The sequence below is a fragment of the Petromyzon marinus genome, chromosome 35 (assembly GCF_048934315.1).
Source record: "Petromyzon marinus isolate PM22_M1 ecotype Great Lakes invasive population chromosome 35, UKy_Petmar_22M1.pri1.0, whole genome shotgun sequence".
Classification (NCBI taxonomy): Eukaryota; Metazoa; Chordata; class Hyperoartia; order Petromyzontiformes; family Petromyzontidae; genus Petromyzon; species Petromyzon marinus.
Genome location: NC_133701.1, coordinates 1,786,764 through 1,806,375, shown reverse-complemented (window position 1 = coordinate 1,806,375; position 19,612 = coordinate 1,786,764). Strand labels below are relative to the sequence as shown.

At 48.6% G+C, this 19,612-nt stretch overlaps 1 protein-coding gene across 5 annotated transcripts in view; it reads right to left on the bottom strand.

Annotated features, from left to right (window-relative positions):
* The window catches only part of ACOT11 (acyl-CoA thioesterase 11), a 37,592-nt gene extending 19,975 nt beyond the window's left edge, over positions 1 to 17,617 (bottom strand). Inside the window, exons 1-4 of one of the 5 annotated variants that reach the window (XM_032965933.2) lie at positions 16,270 to 17,617; positions 2,142 to 2,374; positions 1,441 to 1,510; positions 1,139 to 1,174 (exon numbers count right to left, since the gene is read on the bottom strand). In XM_032965933.2, the coding sequence (XP_032821824.1) occupies positions 1,139 to 1,174; positions 1,441 to 1,510; positions 2,142 to 2,373 (338 nt within the window). In that variant the 5' untranslated portion in view covers position 2,374; positions 16,270 to 17,617. Of the gene's footprint in view, positions 1 to 1,138; positions 1,175 to 1,440; positions 1,511 to 2,141; positions 2,375 to 7,731; positions 8,386 to 16,269 lie in introns of those variants that run through there. The other 4 variants (XM_032965934.2, XM_032965932.2, XM_032965936.2 and 1 more) reach the window with 4 other exon arrangements.
* Between the last annotated feature and the right edge of the window lie 1,995 nt (positions 17,618 to 19,612).

Genomic DNA, 19,612 nt, shown 5'->3' with positions numbered 1-19,612 from the left:
TTTTCCATCTACTGGAATCTTGCTAAGGTCACTTCCATGATGAGACCGTTTAATCAGGCTGAGCTACAGCTCCTCTAGGATAGCGGGGGGGGGGACAGTCGAGAGGTTGTCTGGGGGGAGCCGCCGTGGCAGTAATTCAGCCCTGGGCCGCCAGTGCCCTTTTGGTGGCTTCAGTGCCACCCCAGCACCGCCCCTAGCGCCGGCCCTGGGTTCAATCACGGTTGGCCTCGCGAAGCGGAAGCCGACCCGGTGCCATGTTACTTTGTAAACGATACAATTGCACAACCGTGGAACACATTATACAGTATGGTTATAATACATTATATATAATATACATTATATATAATGTTGTATAATATAATCAGTGGCGATATGCTCCCGATTCTTTGATGAATTAGACAAATCAGAAAGTCAGGCTTAAAAATGAAATTCTGACTATCTTAAGAAATATTTTGTTTCAGATTAATCTGAAAACACGAAGTGATGTCACTACTATTTCGTTCCATCTGTGTTTTTCCCACCAAAAACGGCGTCACGTGGCATCGGGGGACATAACTTTTGTGCACGTGTAGATAACTACATTACCATGAGGAAAATTATCATTTTATTTATTTCCGCACTATTTATTTATACTTGTCCCAAGACTCATTTTCTGGAGTGTCCTGGACATGTCTGCAGTAGGTGGCAATGTCACTGTGCATGATCCCAAGTTGAGTAATTGGCAGGCACATTCTCAGCATTGGGATGTTTGGGCCATTGCCAGTTTCAGTAAAATACAAGTCTCTGGGATATCTGAAAAATATCCTAAATTGTCCATAAATGTACAAAAATCCGAAAATTTTCCAAAATGTATCTTTTATTGTGAACCGCATGCCTAATATTCAATTAGTCAATTAGATACAAAAATCAAAGGCATTTCAACAGAAAGAAAAGTAAAAATTAACAAATTTTTCTCATGTAATTTAAAATCCATTGCAAATCCACACTCACAATGAGGCATTCCCGTGTTATGTCAGTCGTGAGGGTTCTTTTTAACCATACATCACCACACTGGTTAGTGTTGGTTAATGAGGGATGAGGGGGGGTAAGATGAGTTTGGATCGCACTCGCCACTGCCGTGAGCGGGAATGAAACTAACCCGTGCTTCACTGCTCCCCCTGCCTGGTTAGTATTCCTACAAGGTGCAAAACCGTGAATTAATGAAGACACGCGATTCGTAACTTTTGTGAACACGCAGCGGCAACGTGCGGTGGCGATGCCGCGACCGACTCTCGTGCGTCATCCGCTCGTGCGCGCATGCTCTCCCTCCCAAGCGTAAACACAACACAAATACCGCCAAAGAACGCCACGACACAGTCCTGACATTCCGTGGAGGTTTGTTCTAGGCGAACACGTGTTCGTCTAAACACATGTAAGGCGTGTAGTATAGAGGACACCTACTTTATGGCTTCCTCTACTTGAAAGTCGTCCATGGAGGCCGTTACGCACAGCAGGCCCGCATGCCTCTCCGCTGCAGAACCGCAAAGGCACAGACAGGCGCACGGATAAGTGAACGTGCGACAGAGGGGAGGGGGCTTCCTCCGCAGACGTGATCAGCTGCCTCCCGTGTCCAACTTCACTGTGGCAACACCGTGTGACTCGGCAAGTAAAGAGGCATATCGTGCACAGGACACACTGGGATTGTTCGGCTGTCCAGTGGTGGCTTTGATTATTTACATTACGGCCGCTGAGCACAGGCCGGAAGCAAACAGCACCAGGGGAGGTGCAGAGTCAACTCTGTTCTTGAATTGAGCAGGATTATTACAGCTTTAGGAAAAGAGACGATGGAAGAGAATTTCCAAGTGGAACAGCGCGAGGGCGGAAGCAAACAGAGAGGTGTTGTGACTTGCAGTGTGGCGAGTGTTGTCGTGACCGACAGCATGGTGAGTGGGCGGGCGAGTGGACGAGTGAGTGTGGGAGTGAGTGTTATTGTGACCTGCAGTGCGGCGGGTGAACACCTTGTGGATGAGACGAAACAGTGTCTGGTAGACCGAGTCCTCGACACGCGTGGAGGAATTGATGAGTGAAGTTCACGGAGGAGTCATGGCAGGATGGTGGTCGCGATGAGACAGTCCAGCGACGAGAAAAGTGAAATTGCTCACCAGATAAACAGGCAGTGACGTCCATCCACTTGAGCATCTGACCCGTGCTCAGTTCCCCGAGGTGGTTGGCGTGACACGGCATGACCAGCTGGGTCATTTCCACCTCCGTGGGGTTCTTGCAGTCCTCCGCTTCGCCCAGAACCTCCGTCTCCCCGTCCCGCGTGCCGGGCGTAACCCCCACGGCGTCCGCTCCGTTCTCCATGGGAGTCGGTGCTCCGGGGTGGGACGACATTCTGATGAAAATGACCGCCATGAGAAAATAATTGCGAGCAACGATTACTTCGTAAACGCGCCCTTCGCGTTAATAATAATAATATAATAATGCTTCGTGGAGCCACCGCCTAAGGGGAATTGGGCAAAGGTTGCTCAAGAGGCGGGGCAAAAGTTCCCCTTCTTACATAATCAGAGAGCTGTTCTTGTCGCAACTATTTGGCATCGCTTGCCGGCACTGTTTTTGAGCTCTCTGAAAATCCACTGCTGGATGAATGCCTCCCTAGCTGTGTTAGCCCTGGGGGTTGCTTGGATTTACTGCATATGCTTTAACCCACAGTTTACCGATGTCTACTTCAAAACAATGACTTTGACATTACATCAGTATAATACAGCACGTTGATATAAATTTTAATCGGTGTTATTATCGTTAAGACTTACAAATGACCGCCGGCTGCTAACCACCAGCGACGATCTGCACAGTGAGTGTGTCTTTCTTTACCTAAGGAGTGAGCTGAAATTTTACTCTCAACTGGTTTGTCAAGCTTACGCGGTCAGGCCTAGCAAACCACACCTTTAAAAGCAACCTTGTGGTTGTACATACTGTTCCCATCTTTAATAATCACCATATCCATCGGAGGTATTGAACAACACTCGAATAACATGAACCCATCGTACTCCCCATAGCAGTGCAGATAAGGGGAGTTATGTGGGCATAGCGGCAGCCCTGCAACTGCTGCTCGTGCCGCTGCTGGTGGAAGGACCTCCACTCGTGGGTATTTTTTCCTGCTCTTCCACACTGTCCAGGACGTCTTGGAAGAGGTGGGAGTTTGCCACGAGGGGTATCAGAAATGTGATTCTCAGCCGTTTCACACTGAAACGGCCTGCACCGATAGGTGTGCACGCACACAAAGCACTATACTCAATCCACTGCCGGACGAGAACACTCCCACAGTGTACGGGTCCGAGCGGCTCTATGATCCTACTTCACCACACTGGGCGATGCGCGTTGGTGAGAAGGCGGGGAAGCGAAGACGTAGAAATATGGTACAGTACTGCTCTGCCATGTGCCAGCAACATAGCCCAGCATAAGCAGCAGCAGTAGGCGACACCTATTTTATGCATTGGTTGGCGCTCATCCAAGCACTATTCGGGCTCAGCCCTGCTCACACGACCGCGCACGATTTTGCGGTTGTCCTGCACGGCTCTCCCGATGTGTTTCGGGTTGCACCGCGTGTTTATCGGCACGGCGTCAAGGGGTTTTGCTCCGTGTGCAAGGAGTTTATTTAGGAACTGCATTTTTCGGTAACCGATATATGCTCAACCGCACAGGGTGGGGTGCAGCCTTAAAACGCATTGGAGAGCTATCGACCTGCTTAGCTTCCGAGATCTGGTGAGATTTGGTGAGATCAGGTGCATTGTACGAGTGCCTCGCAACCGGTGTGCCATGCAACATTGCAAAGTCCCAGGGGTGCCGTGGTGTTTTCGGAATTATGGAAAGAACCTCACCGAGTCTCAAGATTAATTTTCAAGTGGATCCTGACAACAAAAATTCCCAGTAGGAGGCGATGTCGCTACGTATAATCCCTACACAAGCCTACATTGTGTTTATTTTTAGCTTCTCGGGGGAAAGCGGAGAACCGGGAGGAAACCCTCCGCCTCAGACAGGGGGCCCGAGTCAGGAATGGAACCTAGGGACTTGTTAGTTTGAGGCACGAGTATATCCACCGTGTCTCTTGGGTAGCTGCTACTTTCTTAACCAAAGCAGACTTCAGACTTTGCTCTGGCTCAGTGGTGGGAACAATCAGCTGCACAATCATTTGTGGTGGCATGAAGACGGCATCGGCTGCACCCAAGCACTCTCAGATGAAAGGGGTTGCCCCCTTTTCAACTCTAATGGCTACGTGCGGTTTAATCGTCCAAATTACCCTGCCACACCACTGTCACGGATGGCCTGGAGTCAGAGATATCGCCGCACAGCATACCGACTTACCCTCATTGCGTACAGAGGTTAGGGTGGCAAGCCAAACGCATGCATCTCTTGCACTGACAGCTGCACAAATTATGGAGAGGTTGGCCTCACGCCGAACACACTCAAAGGTGTGCAAAGGGGCAGGGGGAGAACGATGCACGCGCTCAGAATGACACTGAAAGACATAAAGGGGTGCACGTTGATTCGACGACACATGCAGGAAAATGGCATCATCATCAGCCATGATCAATCCACTGCTGGATGAAGGCTACTGCCACCACCTTCCACGATCCTGTGAAGCAACAATCCATCCAGCACCTGCACATGGACTGATTTAATTGCTCCATCCTTGAGGCAGACGTCCCATTGGATGCGTTCCGTTTCTTGGCTGCCACACTCGGTTATTATTCTTGACCATCGTCCCTTCTCGAGTGACGTACCCTGCCTAAGCCCCACTCTTCCAAATAGTTTGTAATTATGTTACAATCACAGTAGATCTTTATACCCGTGAATAGAAGTGGGACTTGGGCAGGACAATCGCAGAGACGATGGCCGGCGGTCGAGAATAACGATCGGAGTGGCAAGCTAAGAAATGGAACGCCTCCGAGAGGGCGTCCACCTGTGGACGGAGCGATGAATCAACTCGTTTACAAGCACCACTTGGATTATTACAACGCAGAGACAGCTGGGAGAGGCCTTCGCCCAGTAGTGGATGGACTATGGCTGGTGACGATTAGCACGGTTGGCTACGTGCGGTGTGAAAGACGCTCAACATACATCCATACATGAGCCTATCCTACCCTCTGGTTCAGCTCCGTGCAATAAAAGTTGACAAAACTCCACTTCACGACCACTTCCGCCCACCACGCTGATCCCATCACCTAGATTCTTCCGCGCGATGCAATTTCCTAGGGTTTGCCATAAGGGTTACAACGGGGGGCGGAGAAGGGCAGCAGGAGAGCGCGGAGAGCCGTGGGGGTGCGGATGACATAGGGCAACAGGTTACAGGGCCACACGATGGGACAAAGGGCTCTGGCCACGTGAACGTGGATGTGGAAAACGGGGTTGGGTTCCAATTGACGTTTTTGCTCAACCCGTGACTGCAGATAAATGTCGAGATCAAAAAGCACAGAGAGGGGCCGGAGTGGAATTACCTGCTCGAGGCGTTATAAGTTTCTAAAATGTTATCCAACGGGAATAACATGAATCCCGAGACACACAAATGAGTCCAGTCGCGTGCTAAATGTGCACAGCACACGAGCGCACAAACGGCACACGGCACGTGTGGCACACGGCACGTGTGACAGTGGGCACACGTGAACAGAGGAGCGGTATCTTAACCCGGGTTACCCGTGGTACAAATCGGGACTGCGGGCAAACACACGGCCGAGATAAACTCACGGCCACCTGCCCATCACCCCGCGGTGCTGCGACCCGTTGACTGTGGCCCACATGGCACGGAGCCCGATCTGCAAGGACACGCAGAGTCCACCAGCGGGCATCGCACTACGACCCCAGACACCTCCCCCCCCGCCATCCCACCCAGCTGCTGGAGCAGCGAAGGTGACTCACTCTGCACAAAGATCCCCCACACTCTCCAGCACCCTCCAGCCCCCGTGTCTAACCCTTTAATAGACTGTCAGGGCAAGTGCTGTCAGCGAGCACCTATTATAGCCGGCACGGCACGCGGTGGGGGGGGGGGGTGGTCAGTACCACACCCGGCCACATTCGTCTCCCCGCTGATGATGTTTACACACTGCACGAGGTTCTCATGTCAGCCTGAGTTGACCGAGGGGAGGGGCCGAGGACACGTTCAGATATTCGTCACCGATGTTGGCCGTGGGTGGGAACTTAACTTGCCGAGTTCCTAGCGGAATGCATGAACCACGACACTACCGCTCCACAGTGCTCTAACCACTGCACCACCGCACCCCACTGCATAACTACGCTACCCTATAGCTTAACGCCTTTGCACGCACAAACACCACCTGTGCTGGTCTCATGAACCACGCCAATGGTCAGGATGTCTAGCTCTGTGTCTGAAGACATTGTCTTCCGGGCTCTCTGATGCGTGATGTCCGACGTTTCGCTCCACGTGTGGGCAGCTTCTGCAGGAATTCGAGCGGAACGCCGTACAGCACGTGGTGCAGCACGAAAATTGAGAGCCACACGGCACCAGATCTGCGCTCTGGAACCACGGCGATCTGAAACACCCCGCGACACCGCGGAGCAAAGCGATAGCCGCTGCACCTTTTGGTCGAGAGAGAAAATTGGCAGCGAGCTGCACAACTGAATGAACGATTGCTGCGTCACTCATGCGTGTTGTACGACCGTACTTGGTCAGCACTGAGATTGTGAACGGGGAGGCGCACAGGACTTGTTGAGAGATCACTCCCCACTGGTATTGTCACGGCCGGGAATTGAACCCTAGCATCTGGGCTCATAGAGCAATAATGCACCGACCACCGCATCACCGCTCCCTCCACGCAAACAAGTGTAAAGCTTGCATCCACCTGGCCAAACCCAAACATCAGGTGCCCAGAATAAGTCACAAGACTACAGCTTCATTGTTTCCATTACGTCATGGGACTGGCGATGACTTTAATACGTGAAGGTTATGCAGCAGATGAATGGTAAAATTATCTCGTGCCTCTGGTGTGTACCCCCCCCCCCACCGTTCTGCCGCCACCGCCCCAAGACCAGGGCGTCATCACATCTCAGCGATCCAAAAATAATTGGCACGCTAAACGCTTGTACACCACGTGACAACAAACGTGTTTGGCTGTGTCGGGTGATGGAGGGTTCTTAGCCACACACATTTTGTCTGATCAGTGCATTGCCGAACCCCAAAAATGTATTACGAGTCAAAAATATGTGCGAAAAAAACCCACTCCATGTTAAAGACATCGTTCCTGTCGCAAGTACCCCCACAATGCAACCGAGTTTATTTGGCAGGCCACACAAAAGCGGCTTTGTTAATACACAGGGCACCTTTGTCACCGCTGCTAGGACATTGATTCCGTAAGCACACACGATGTCCTGGCGGCGGCGGCGGCGCTGAACACCACCATGCTCATCCGTGCTCAACAGGGGCTGGAAAAGCTTTGTGTTTGTGTGCCGTAACCCGCCAGCCAATCACGCACCGCTTGGTAATGCGATTCATTGCTTTAGCAAACGTTGATTAAGGGTATACTCTTTGGTTCTTTGGGTAAATTCACGTAGGTAGAAAAATACCGACGTGACTTTACCGAAAGAACTAACGAGTATGGATTCCTGCAGCCACGAAAGCTTCAAATCAAGGTTGATTAAGAGTGCATCTTGTTTTTTATATATATACAGTAACTTCATATAATCAATGCTGAGACAAGACTCAAACAATGAACAGGTCTTATCTGCTAAGATACACACCTGGGTTGTGGGTCCCCGGCTGTCCAACACGGGTTTGAAGATTTGTTTAACAAATAAATAAATTAAAACCGAAAGATAGAATAACTTGAGCCAAGCTACCAGCAGTGCCGACTTCGTATTCCAACGTGGACGTTTTCCTTGGAGGCTTGTTTTATTTTGAAGACGCCGCTTTGAAGTCCGGCCGAAATCTTGGCTTGCACCTTTCTTAAGAGAATTATGAAAATGCTCCACAGACTGACGTCAATTGTCGCGGAGGAAAAAACTAAATCAGAGGCAAACGTCTGCTTATATATAGAGAGGGAGAGAGCAGCTGGCTCCCCGCTGCCTCCCGATACAAACTGAAACTGCTCGCAGCAGCCAAAGCGTAAATATGAAAACCTCAAGCCAAGCCCACCGCTTGATAAACGCAGCGGATCAGCTGCTTGCACAACCACGGAGCACGCAAACGAGCTAAGCACGTGGAACAAGCCGCACGCACGCGCGCGGAGAGAGACACGGCAGCCAGCAGCTGTTCCGTCGACTGCTCCGGTGCTTCTACGGTTCACCCGCGAGCAGCTTCAGTTTGTATCGGCGGGTGAGCCGAGGTGCTGCCAAAAGCGGGAGGTCCTCGTGGTTGCTTGGCTCCGGGCGCCGTGGAAAGTTTGCGCCGCGCACGTCGAACTGGGACATTTCGGCGGGGTGGGGGGTCACGCGGGCTGGCCGGCGGGCCGGCGGGCCCGCGGGGGGGGGCGAGCGGGTGGGCGAGGGATGTGTACCGTGCTGCGCTTCAGGCAGATCGTGTTCCACTTGTGAAACAATCCGAGCGGGCAGCTGATATTTATTTTGAGAGCCGTGCCGCCACCGTCGTCGTCATCATCATCATCATCGTCGTCGCCCACGCCGCCCAGTTTCCCTGCGTGTCCCGTTTGGGTTTGTTCCGTTGTTGTTTTTTTTTTACGGAACAAGTTTGGAAAAGGAACGCAATGATTATCTGGCATAATGGGGGGTTGGTATGGGCTGGACAAACAAAAATAAACGCATGTATGTTAGGTAAAACACGGATATATTGTTTACAGACGTCGAATTCTTCCTTATTAATTTGCCAAATATCCAAATAGAGTATAGAGCCACGTAGCTTGGGGAATTGGCGCCTACATACACACGATAACACGCGCAGAGACGTAAGAGTACACACAATAACACGCGCAGAGACGTAAGAGTACACACGATAACACGCGCAGAGACGTAAGAGTACACATGATAACACGCGCAGAGACGTAAGAGTACACACGATAACACGCGCAGAGACGTGAGAGTACACACGATAACGCGCAGAGACGTAAGAGTACACACGATAACACGCGCAGAGACGTAAGAGTACACACGATAACACGCGCAGAGACGTAAGAGTACACACGATAACACGCGCAGAGACATAAGAGTACACATGATAACACGCGCAGAGACGTAAGAGTACACACGATAACACGCGCAGAGACGTAAGAGTACACACGATAACACGCGCAGAGACGTAAGAGTACACACGATAACACGCGCAGAGACATAAGAGTACACATGATAACACGCGCAGAGACGTAAGAGTACACACGATAACACGCGCAGAGACGTAAGAACACAGAGAAGTAAGAACACACGCAGAGATAGAGTCATTCATACGTAAAGAAGCACTCCCGTTGACAGAAACACTCATACAGACATTATCCCACACGAAGGCATTAACGCATTCAGATAGTTTACAAAAACATAGCAATACGTAAATAAATACAGTACAGTTTGAGGTGGAGGAGTTGGAAGAGCAGTTGGAGCACTTGCAAGGTGGAGGAAGTGGAGGAGGTGGAGGGTCTAGAAGGGCGAAGAGGTAAGCAGGCTGATCTTCCTGTATCGAGTGGTACCCTCCTAGGTAGGGCTGTAACTGTGTCTAGGGGTGTTGTTACAAGTGGACATATATCGTTATTCACAAACGAATTGTCATCGGGCTCTTTAAATCGAGTGCCCAAACGCAGTCCCTCACCTCGGCACGTGCTCTGCCACACAATCCTTCATTCTCTTTGACAACCACTCGCAACTCGCTTCTTCACACAACTGACAAACTCATTTATTAATTCACTCATTCTACCCCACCCAATTAGTCACCAATTTACCCATTGAACCTCTCACCTCACTCACCAATTCCCTTACTCGCTCGATGCCAAGTGACACTACTTTAGGTGGGGACAGCACGACAGTGACGCAATTCAAGCTATGTCATTTCCTTTGACATCATACTTGCGGATCAATCCTGAAGTATGTCCTCTCAATTTGATATTTTTATACGTGTCTTGATTTTATAGGTAGAACTACCTTTCTTTCATTTATAGTGTAAAGTATTGCGATGCCCTCTTTATTAGGGGCGAGTTTTTACTCAACAAATTAATTGAATTAATTAATTGAATGAGTATCACAGAACTTTTCAGAGCATCCGAAGCTTCGCATCCGTACCGTAACTTTCAGATTCTTCTGATTAAACTGAAAATTAGGATCCAGATCCCTGATGATGGGCTGGCCCCGTTAACGCGATGCAGGCAGAAGCCAGAGCCATTCCCTGTGCGACTTGTGGCCCTGTCCTCAACGCTCGGTGTAAGGGTCTCATAAAAACACGTCAGTTTGACACGTAGGCATTCGCGACCAATATTATGCATAATAAAGGTGTTTTTTGGGGGGATTAGATCGCGTGAGTATAAATGTGTCGTTAACCCGCCACCACCTGACACAGCCAACCAGCAAGGTTTGTCACTAAACAAAACGTACCAATTAGTGACTACTTCATTTTCAATTTAAGTACCGAGACGTTTCTCTGGCAATTACATCTCGCATCATTGGGCGATTTTATCAGATAAACACACGTTTCTAATCAAATCAAACTCTGCATATATGCATGCATAGATGATACATTTGTGATCTTGGATTTCATTACAGTACTGCACGCAATAAACACCCACGCTAGAAACCCAGCACCGGCCACTCTGCTGCCTCTGACGCACATTCTCTCTGCCTTGCATTCATATGGTGCGCTGCACCAATACGCAGCACGAAGCCTCAATCGGCCCTGCCGTGGCTCTGAGTGCTGGGTGCGTTCGCTAGACCCTAATACTGGGCAATACCTCGATGTACGTTTTCGGTTGCATTCTTAAAAACCTGAACGTAAAAGTGACAAAATCATATATCGAAACGTATTTTCCCATAAGGTCTCATTACATGACCTAAGGTGCGTTCCTAAGAAAAGATGATCTGACCAAAAATTCTACTAACACGACACTTCTTTTCAACACAAATGAGATATTTTCACACATGCAAACACGGAGGATAATAACTCGACAGGTAATGAGAAACGAATACCCGCTCACTGTGATTTACGAACCAAACACTGCAGCGCATGTCATGTGGGGCTATGCTGTGGCTCGGTGCTGAGCGGACAATCCAAAGCATGGTGGAACGCATCCTAGTCCGAGCTACATGGCTTGGTTTATAAACAAGTGGTGATGCTACCAAATACGTTGGCGGCCAGGCAAATGGCCTGGAATAGTATAAAATGCATGCACGGACAAAAGACAAAACGTTAATTTTTTTCTCCGCCAGTGCAAATCCATAGTCTGTGCGCGCGTCACAGTCAGTTGACTAATAATATCAAATCTGGCTGTCCGCCTGATGATGCTAGTTGTAATTACTGGCGAAACGTCGTACTCGGATTATAAATGTTGTGGATTTGCTCTCCAACACACCGGTGTGCTGTAATAGTGACAAATTGGCACGTTCTGTTTATGTGAAAAACCTCACTGATTGTCTGTGTCGGGTGGTGGTGGGTTTAATGACACGTTTATATTTACACGATCTAACCCCCAAAAAAACCTCTCCAATGACCCTTGACATTTCACATGGCCTCCAAGTACACATCGCCTGGCATATGTAGACGTCACCGAGTGGCGAAAGCCGGATGCTGTTGCTGCTGCTGTCACAGACGTACTACTTGTCATCACGCGTGGAGTAGATGCCGTGTCTGTGAAGCACGCATGTGTCTAGACAATTGAGCATGAACGCCAGCTAAACATAGCAGCCTGCACTGCACTGCAGCCCCTACTCACGCGCAGAGGAATGAAGAACGCAGTGTGTAAGCTCTTTTGTTCTTCCAAAATAAAAACTTCATTAACATTCGCGAACCTATTAATCACAACAGGTTGGCCAAATGCCTCCCCGTCCACCCATTGTACTTGAATCAGATAATCCACACTTTTAACTCGTGGAATGCATTCAAATTCGTTTTCAAACACAGACGACTCATGGACAACCCCAACGGAGGTCATTTTCTTGCCCCACTATGGAAATTGCTCACTCCCACAACGGGCTAAAGGGTATAACAACAACAGAGTCCTTTTTTCGTTAATCCGGAAAGGACGATTACCTAAGTGTGCCCCCTGGCTAATAAACGAGATCGTGAGACAGAACAGAGAGATAAGTGAAGATAGCGATATCAGTGAAGAACATTGTGGCCGTCTTAGCCAAAATCCCAAATTCAACAAAGCATGAGAATAGGTTTTCCCCTTTTTTCTGGCAACAAAACAGATGTTAAAACACCAAACTGAAACCTTTAACAAGGAATCATGTCTGCATTAACCACAATACTTGTGGTCAGAATGCAAACAAAAAACACTGATATCATATGCATTGTCCTTGAAACTGATTGGTCCACACCAGTGACAGCTTTCTTTTGAGCCTCGTCTCAAAACGTGTTAGACCAGAGGACGCCAAAAGGCGTACAGCACAAAGAGAATGCCACTATCAGGATAATGAGGGCTCGGGGTGAACATCTACATCATGGGGCCTCCTTTGCCAGTACCAAAACATGAGCATAGGTTTTCCCCTTTTTTCTGGCAACAAAACAGCTGTGTTAAGATGTTAAAACACCAAACTGAAACCTTTAACAAGGAATCACGTCTGCATTAACCACAATACTTGTGGTCAGAATGCAAACAAAAAAACATTCTCTGATAGTTTCAAAGACAATGCATATGCCTGTGGTGGAGTATAGTTATGGGTAAGTCTATCTCGATCAAGACATCTAGCCAGCGTGGAAGAGTAGGCCAAATACCCTGTGTAGTAGGGTTACCTAGAGCTTCCCTCGAGTGGACGCCCTTTCGACTGCAGCGGCGTGTGGAAGCAATTTCAGGGTTGCACCTTTGCCTTAAGGACAATGACCTCACTGCATCCGATGTTATTTTATTGTAAATAATTACAAACCGAATGCAAGTTTGTACTGTACAGTATAATCGCTTCAGGAATTCAAAGTAAGCAACAACAAAAAGAGAGAGCCATCACGTTTGTTAACCTGCCAGAAGTGACATTAATGTGCCTTGCAAAATACCCGGGCCCGTTATTTCATACGGGGTCATTCGTTGGTGGTTTCACAATGTCAAAGGTCGTGAGGGTCAGTCGCACATGGCTTCACGGAAAAGTTGTTGACACCTGAGGCTGAGGTTGCCTCCACAACGGAGTCTGACATTCAGCTCGGTGACTAAACTGGCACCGCGTTTATAGCACGTGCTTGTGACACCACCACGCCAGTGTTCGCAGCATAGTTCGGCACAGACTCGACAAGACTTGGCACCTACTGCTGGTAAGATAGAGGCCCCCCATTGAGTTTATTGGCTCTTTTACAAGGACTACCGAGCCCTAGACCGTCGGCAGAGGTGGCGGTTACATAGAGTTACAGTACATAGCGACCTAACAGGTTTTATGTATAGAAGATCGTTCGTTTCATAAACATTTCAGAGTCACATAAATATCCAGAGACCACAGGCGGCAGGGTGGCGGGGGGATGTGCTTAGGGGCCGTCCATAAATGACGTCACGCGATTTTGTACGATTCTTTGACCCCCCCCTCCTCGTCACACGACGTCACAAAAAGTCAGACCCCCCCTCAAATATGACGTCACAAAGCTCTGCCTCCCCCCCCACCCAAAAAATCTAAAACATGCTTCAAATTGCTTTAAACTATTGTCATTGTAGTGCGTATTTAATGTGGCGCTGCACTCTGATGTTGTAGGAGAAAACATTTATTAAAAAGTCTATTTAATTAAGTAGAAAGTGTTGTCTATATTTATTTAAAGTTGCGCATTTTGATGTGACGTCACATTTCTCAAACCCCCCCCCCCTCGTCACACATCGTCACAAATGTCTGACCCCCCGCCCCCCCCTAGGTGCGTGACGTCATTTATGGACGGCCCCTTACACGAGCAAAAACAACAACAAATTAAAGTATTTATACTAAACCAATGCCAGAACTCACTACAAACAGGATGTTGTTCGTAAATAAATCTCCACTGTTTCTCAGAGTATGTAAGTGTGGCTCTGTGTGCCTGTACACGTGGTGCTGGCCACACACCCCCTCGTGTGCCGTGCCAGCCTTCTTCATAGGTGCTCGCTAACAGCACTTGCCCCAACAGAATGCTAAGGCTATACGGGGGATCGTTGTCTTTGTGAACGTATGTGCATGTGCGTGCATTTATTTAATGTGTGCATGTGCCTGTGGGTGATGTGTGGGTCAGAATTTGTGTACAGGTACATATCCTTCATATAAAAGGTTAGAACCCACAACCAATTCGGACTACGGTTCTGTATTATTATATTTTCCAGTGGAGATCTGGGGGTTAGAAAGGCAAAGGTGAGAGAGAGAGTGGAATGCCATTGGGCAATGGTTTGTAAATTGCACTCTGAACCTGCCCGGTCACAGATAAAATCAGTGGAAAGTGGTGTACACTTTCAACTTGTCCTGGACCTCCTCTAGGTCGACTCAGCCTTAAATGATTCACAGGCACGGCGTGTAAACGTCAGAATTCGAGAGACAAAGGAGACGACCCCCCCCCCCCAAACTACGCCCTTAATAGGTGCTCGCTGACAGCACTTGCCGCTGGCGGTCCATATTATAGTTCAATGATCTCCGTGTGCATGGGTCAGACAAGTTAAAAAGTGGGGATTGCCTAACGTGACGTGACGGTGCCCAGCCAGATATGTCATTAATCATCAAGCGAGTGATTCACGCACTCACATCCCAACCCCGCATTAAACAATTACGCACAATGACACCCCCTGAATGTGTCTTCTAGACTAAAGCATGAGAGTCCAGTATGTTATTAAAGCCCAGGTTAAGTCAAATTCCCCCCCCCCCCTAAAACAATTACTAGTCACCATCAGCATCATCAGCCACTATTTATCCACTGCTGGATGAAGGCCTCCCCAAATAACGGTAGCGGAAATGTCACACAGGCGATTTATGCAACGTTCTTACAACAATTGCCTGCCTCTCTTGATTCGCAGCCATGGCGAACATCAGTGGCGAGCGATACTCCAGACCGGTCCCGAATCCCACGACCTTTGAGCAGTCCGCACTGACCGGCGTGGTGAAGTATGGCCGAACAACCCCCATGAACCGACGTGGCATGGGGGAAGCTGTACATTGCTATATACTATTGCATGACTCAGCTATTGCTTATTATTTTACACCAGTTTCTAAGAAACGTCTTTTATTTCTTGAAGACAACCCCAACCTTTTGAGATAATCACTCTCTTGAAAGACTTTGGCAACAAACAAGCTTGCAAGATGCCTTTTTATTACCAGAGGTTAAAGAGACTAATAACGTAGGGTACAGCTACTCCAAACTCATAACTTGGTCAATAGCGTGGCACTTCACTCATGCGCGTTGTGCCAAGCAAGCTGCGAGCGGACACAGTCATGGACTGAAATAAATAACCGACTCAATGAAATGTGCTAGGTACCCTTCTCCAAGATCTTTCTGGCCACCGTGAAGGAGTAGCTCGGACAGGGGATCTCTGCTCTCTAGAGCTACTGCTGCTACTACTTACCAGTCGTGCAAGCCCTAACGCAAGAGGCATGAGCAGGGAATTGCAGGGCTGTACCTCTGGAGCTGCTGTAACGCATTGCATGCTTCGAAGTGCACTACAGCACTGCCATTAAACTGCTCACGTGCACGCTTACAAACCGACACATTAAATAAGCAGAGAATAATAATACATACATCCGTCCCTCCGGATTAAAAAAAGACCACTATTTTGTTAACACATCCCATCAGCGCACCATTCCAGCAGCATTGGCTCAATGCAGAGCAACAGGGCCGGGTTTCGACATTTGAGTGTCTCATCAGCAGCAGGGCCAGCCTCGCTTGACCCCAATGACCCCTCCCTGAACGAGATGGAGGAGGGGAGGGGGTCGAGTCAAAACGATAAAATAACTCACCACTAAACAACCAATTCGCCCCGCCGCGGAGAATCTAAATAACAAATAAACAAACTCAGCTGACGATACACAACCTGAAACGATACCCAGTGGTACCCAGCGATACCCAGCATTACCCAGCGGTACCCAGCGATACCCAGCGATACCCAGCCTTCTTTTGTCTCTCTCTCGACACATCCCATCAGCCGCACAGAGGCCGATTTCCAAACTCGATCTTTTGAATGAAATCCACGCGCCCAACTAAAGTTCACTCACCTCGCTGCCGCCGCCGCCGCCGCTGCTGCTGCTGCTGTAGTCGTCGTCGTTGTAGACTCAGGATGCTGTAGATGTTGATGATGATGTTGTTGTTGTTGTTTATAAAGCCGGGGTGGTCACCACGCCAGCTGCTGCTGTAGTCGTTGTTGTAGACTCAGGATGCTGTAGATGTTGATGATGATGATGTTGTTGTTTATAAAGCCGGGGTGGTCACCACGCCAGCTGCTGCTGCTGTAGTCGTTGTTGTAGACTCAGGATGCTGTAGATGTTGATGATGATGTTGTTGTTGTTTATAAAGCCGGGGTGGTCACCACGCCAGCTGCTGCTGCTGTAGTCGTTGTTGTAGACTCAGGATGCTGTAGATGTTGATGATGATGATGTTGATGATGATGTTGTTGTTGTTTATAAAGCCGGGGTGGTCACCACGCCAGCTGCTGCTGCTGCTGTAGTCGTTGTTGTAGACTCAGGATGCTGTAGATGTTTATGATGATGTTGTTGTTGTTGTTTATAAAGCCGGGGTGGTCACCACGCCAGCTGCTGCTGTAGTCGTTGTTGTAGACTCAGGATGCTGTAGATGTTTATGATGATGTTGTTGTTGTTGTTTATAAAGCCGGGGTGGTCACCACGCCAGCTGCTGCTGTAGTCGTTGTTGTAGACTCAGGATGCTGTAGATGTTGATGATGTTGATGATGATGATGTTGTTGTTTATAAAGCCGGGGTGGTCACCACGCCAGCTGCTGCTGTAGTCGTTGTTGTAGACTCAGGATGCTGTAGATGATGATGATGTTGTTGATGATGATGATGATGTTGTTGTTTATAAAGCCGGGGTGGTCACCACGCCAGCTGCTGCTGTAGTCGTTGTTGTAGACTCAGGATGCTGTAGATGTTGATGATGATGATGTTGATGATGATGATGTTGTTGTTTATAAAGCCGGGGTGGTCACCACGCCAGCTGCTGCTGCTGCTGTAGTCGTTGTTGTAGACTCAGGATGCTGTAGATGTTGATGATGTTGTTGTTGTTGTTTATAAAGCCGGGGTGGTCACCACGCCAGCTGCTGCTGCTGTAGTCGTTGTTGTAGACTCAGGATGCTGTAGATGTTGATGATGATGTTGATGATGATGTTGTTGTTGTTGTTTATAAAGCCGGGGTGGTCACCACGCCAGCTGCTGCTGCTGCTGTAGTCGTCGTTGTTGTAGACTCAGGATGCTGTAGATGTTGATGATGATGTTGATGATGTTGTTGATGTTGTTGTTGTTGTTTATAAAGCCGGGGTGGTCACCACGCCAGCTGCTGCTGCTGCTCAACTCCGGCGCTTAGCGCACAGTGGAGAAGGGGGGGGGAGTAGCCTCCCCCCCTCCAACACCGCCTCTGGCTCCACCCCCACGCGCCTCCCATTGGCTCAGCGGCGACCCCCCCACCCTCCCCGGCTGGGGGCTGGAGCCGCATCGCTGCTCTCATTGGTCGATTGTGGGCACGTGGAGCGCCTGTGCAGCGTGGCCGCTGCACGTGGCCTTTTCAATGCTTAGTTTTAGTTTGACACGGGGGGGTTGGAGAGATTTCGCGACCGACATTAAATCACAATGGAGGTTTTGTTTGGGTGAGATCGCGTCAATATAAATGCGTCGTTAAACCCGACGCAGCCAATCAGCGAGGTTTGCCACGTAAACAAAACATGCCAATTCGTTACGAGTACAGCACGCGGTGGTGTGTTGGAGAGTAAAACCCACAACATTTACAATTCTAGTACGACGTTTCGCCAACAATCACAATTAGCATGATTACAATTAGCTTTGAGTTTGTTGGTGTTGTTTGCAGTGTGACAAGTCTGGCAGCGGCATCAGTAAGCAAGGAAAGCGTCGTGGTCAGCGGTCCAGGGTTGAGTACATCAACCAATGGACGTCCGCGCCATTAGGATCAGCAGCAGTGATTTCACCAATTATCTCTGGACAAGGGTTCAACATTCAGGCTCTCATCAAGAGAGTCGCGCCTGTGAAGTAAAAGCCACGGCATTGCCAGATGGCATTGGCAAAAGCCTTCGTCGGGACCCGTTCAGTGCCAAATATTCATACTGCACTGTTGCAGAGGATAACGTGTAACATTGTAACGTATGAAAATATATACATTTGATCTCTTCAAATACTTTTGTCTTTAGTCCATCGACCTATGTGTGGATCCTCTGGACCATTGTTTAAAAAGGAACATTGTGATATTTATTTAGTTTTTATTAACTTACACCAGAACCGCTCCGTGTCTGAACCACGTTTGAATTAGTATCAAATAATGCTGACAACTGTGTGAGAAATAGGTTATGGTCCTAACCTCTTGTAAATCAGTTTGCGCTAGACAGAGCAAATTATCCTCGTGTTCTCAGTTACAGTCGGTCTGGAGTGCTTTTGCCGGTGATTGGGGTCAGAGACTGGGGTCACCGAGAGAAAAATTCCCCGTTAGGTCACAAACGGAGCTCTGAGCAGGCTCAACATGCACACACACACGCGTTTATTTTTAATGTTAGACTTTAAATTGGAAATTATCCAAACAAATTCACAATTTCACACGTCGGCTTTCGCGACGAATATTAATCCATAATAGAGGTTTTTTTTGGGGTTAGATCGCGTTTTGGGTTAGATCCAAATTCACAACATTTACATAAACAATTAAACCGCAATACCTCAGTGCGTTTGCTCTCAAACTCCTGCAGTATAAAAATACAATGTCTTAACATCAATGCGCTTTGTGGGCCTGTCACAGGTCACTGTGGTTGCTTGGAAGGCACTCACAATCCACCAATCCCCGTCCAGGGTTGAACACTGTTCCAGCACGCAGGTGAAAAGCCGATGTAGGTCTGTATGTTTCACTTCTTTCGCACCGTACGTAGTCAAACGTGCTAATCATAGGTGTGCGGGAAGGACAAAAAAACTAAACAGAAAATGTAGTCCCAAAAAAAAGTTTTCAATCTAGATTTAAAAGTGCATAAGTCCAGTGGCTTCCTAGAGCCTGGATCACGAAACCATCATTTATTTCCTAGACCTTCAGCTTGCCCTTAACACAGTGTTGCCCGTGGGTATTCAACCATAAGTGCAAGTGATGCACGTGACCAACACAGGCCAGTCCAGCAGCTACAACTGATAAGTAAGAGCAAGCCTCTGCCTTGCTGTCGAAAAGCTGCATGCCAGAATTGGTGGCTGCGCCAACCCAAGGTGGAGCGCTGTTGGAGTTTCTGCTGCAACAACCCAGCCAACTGCTCCATGTCCTGACTATTTTTGATTGATTCATATTTTGCGTTATCTGCAGTCAGTTATAACAGAGATTATGTGTGGCATGCAGGGTGTGCTATGGCTATCA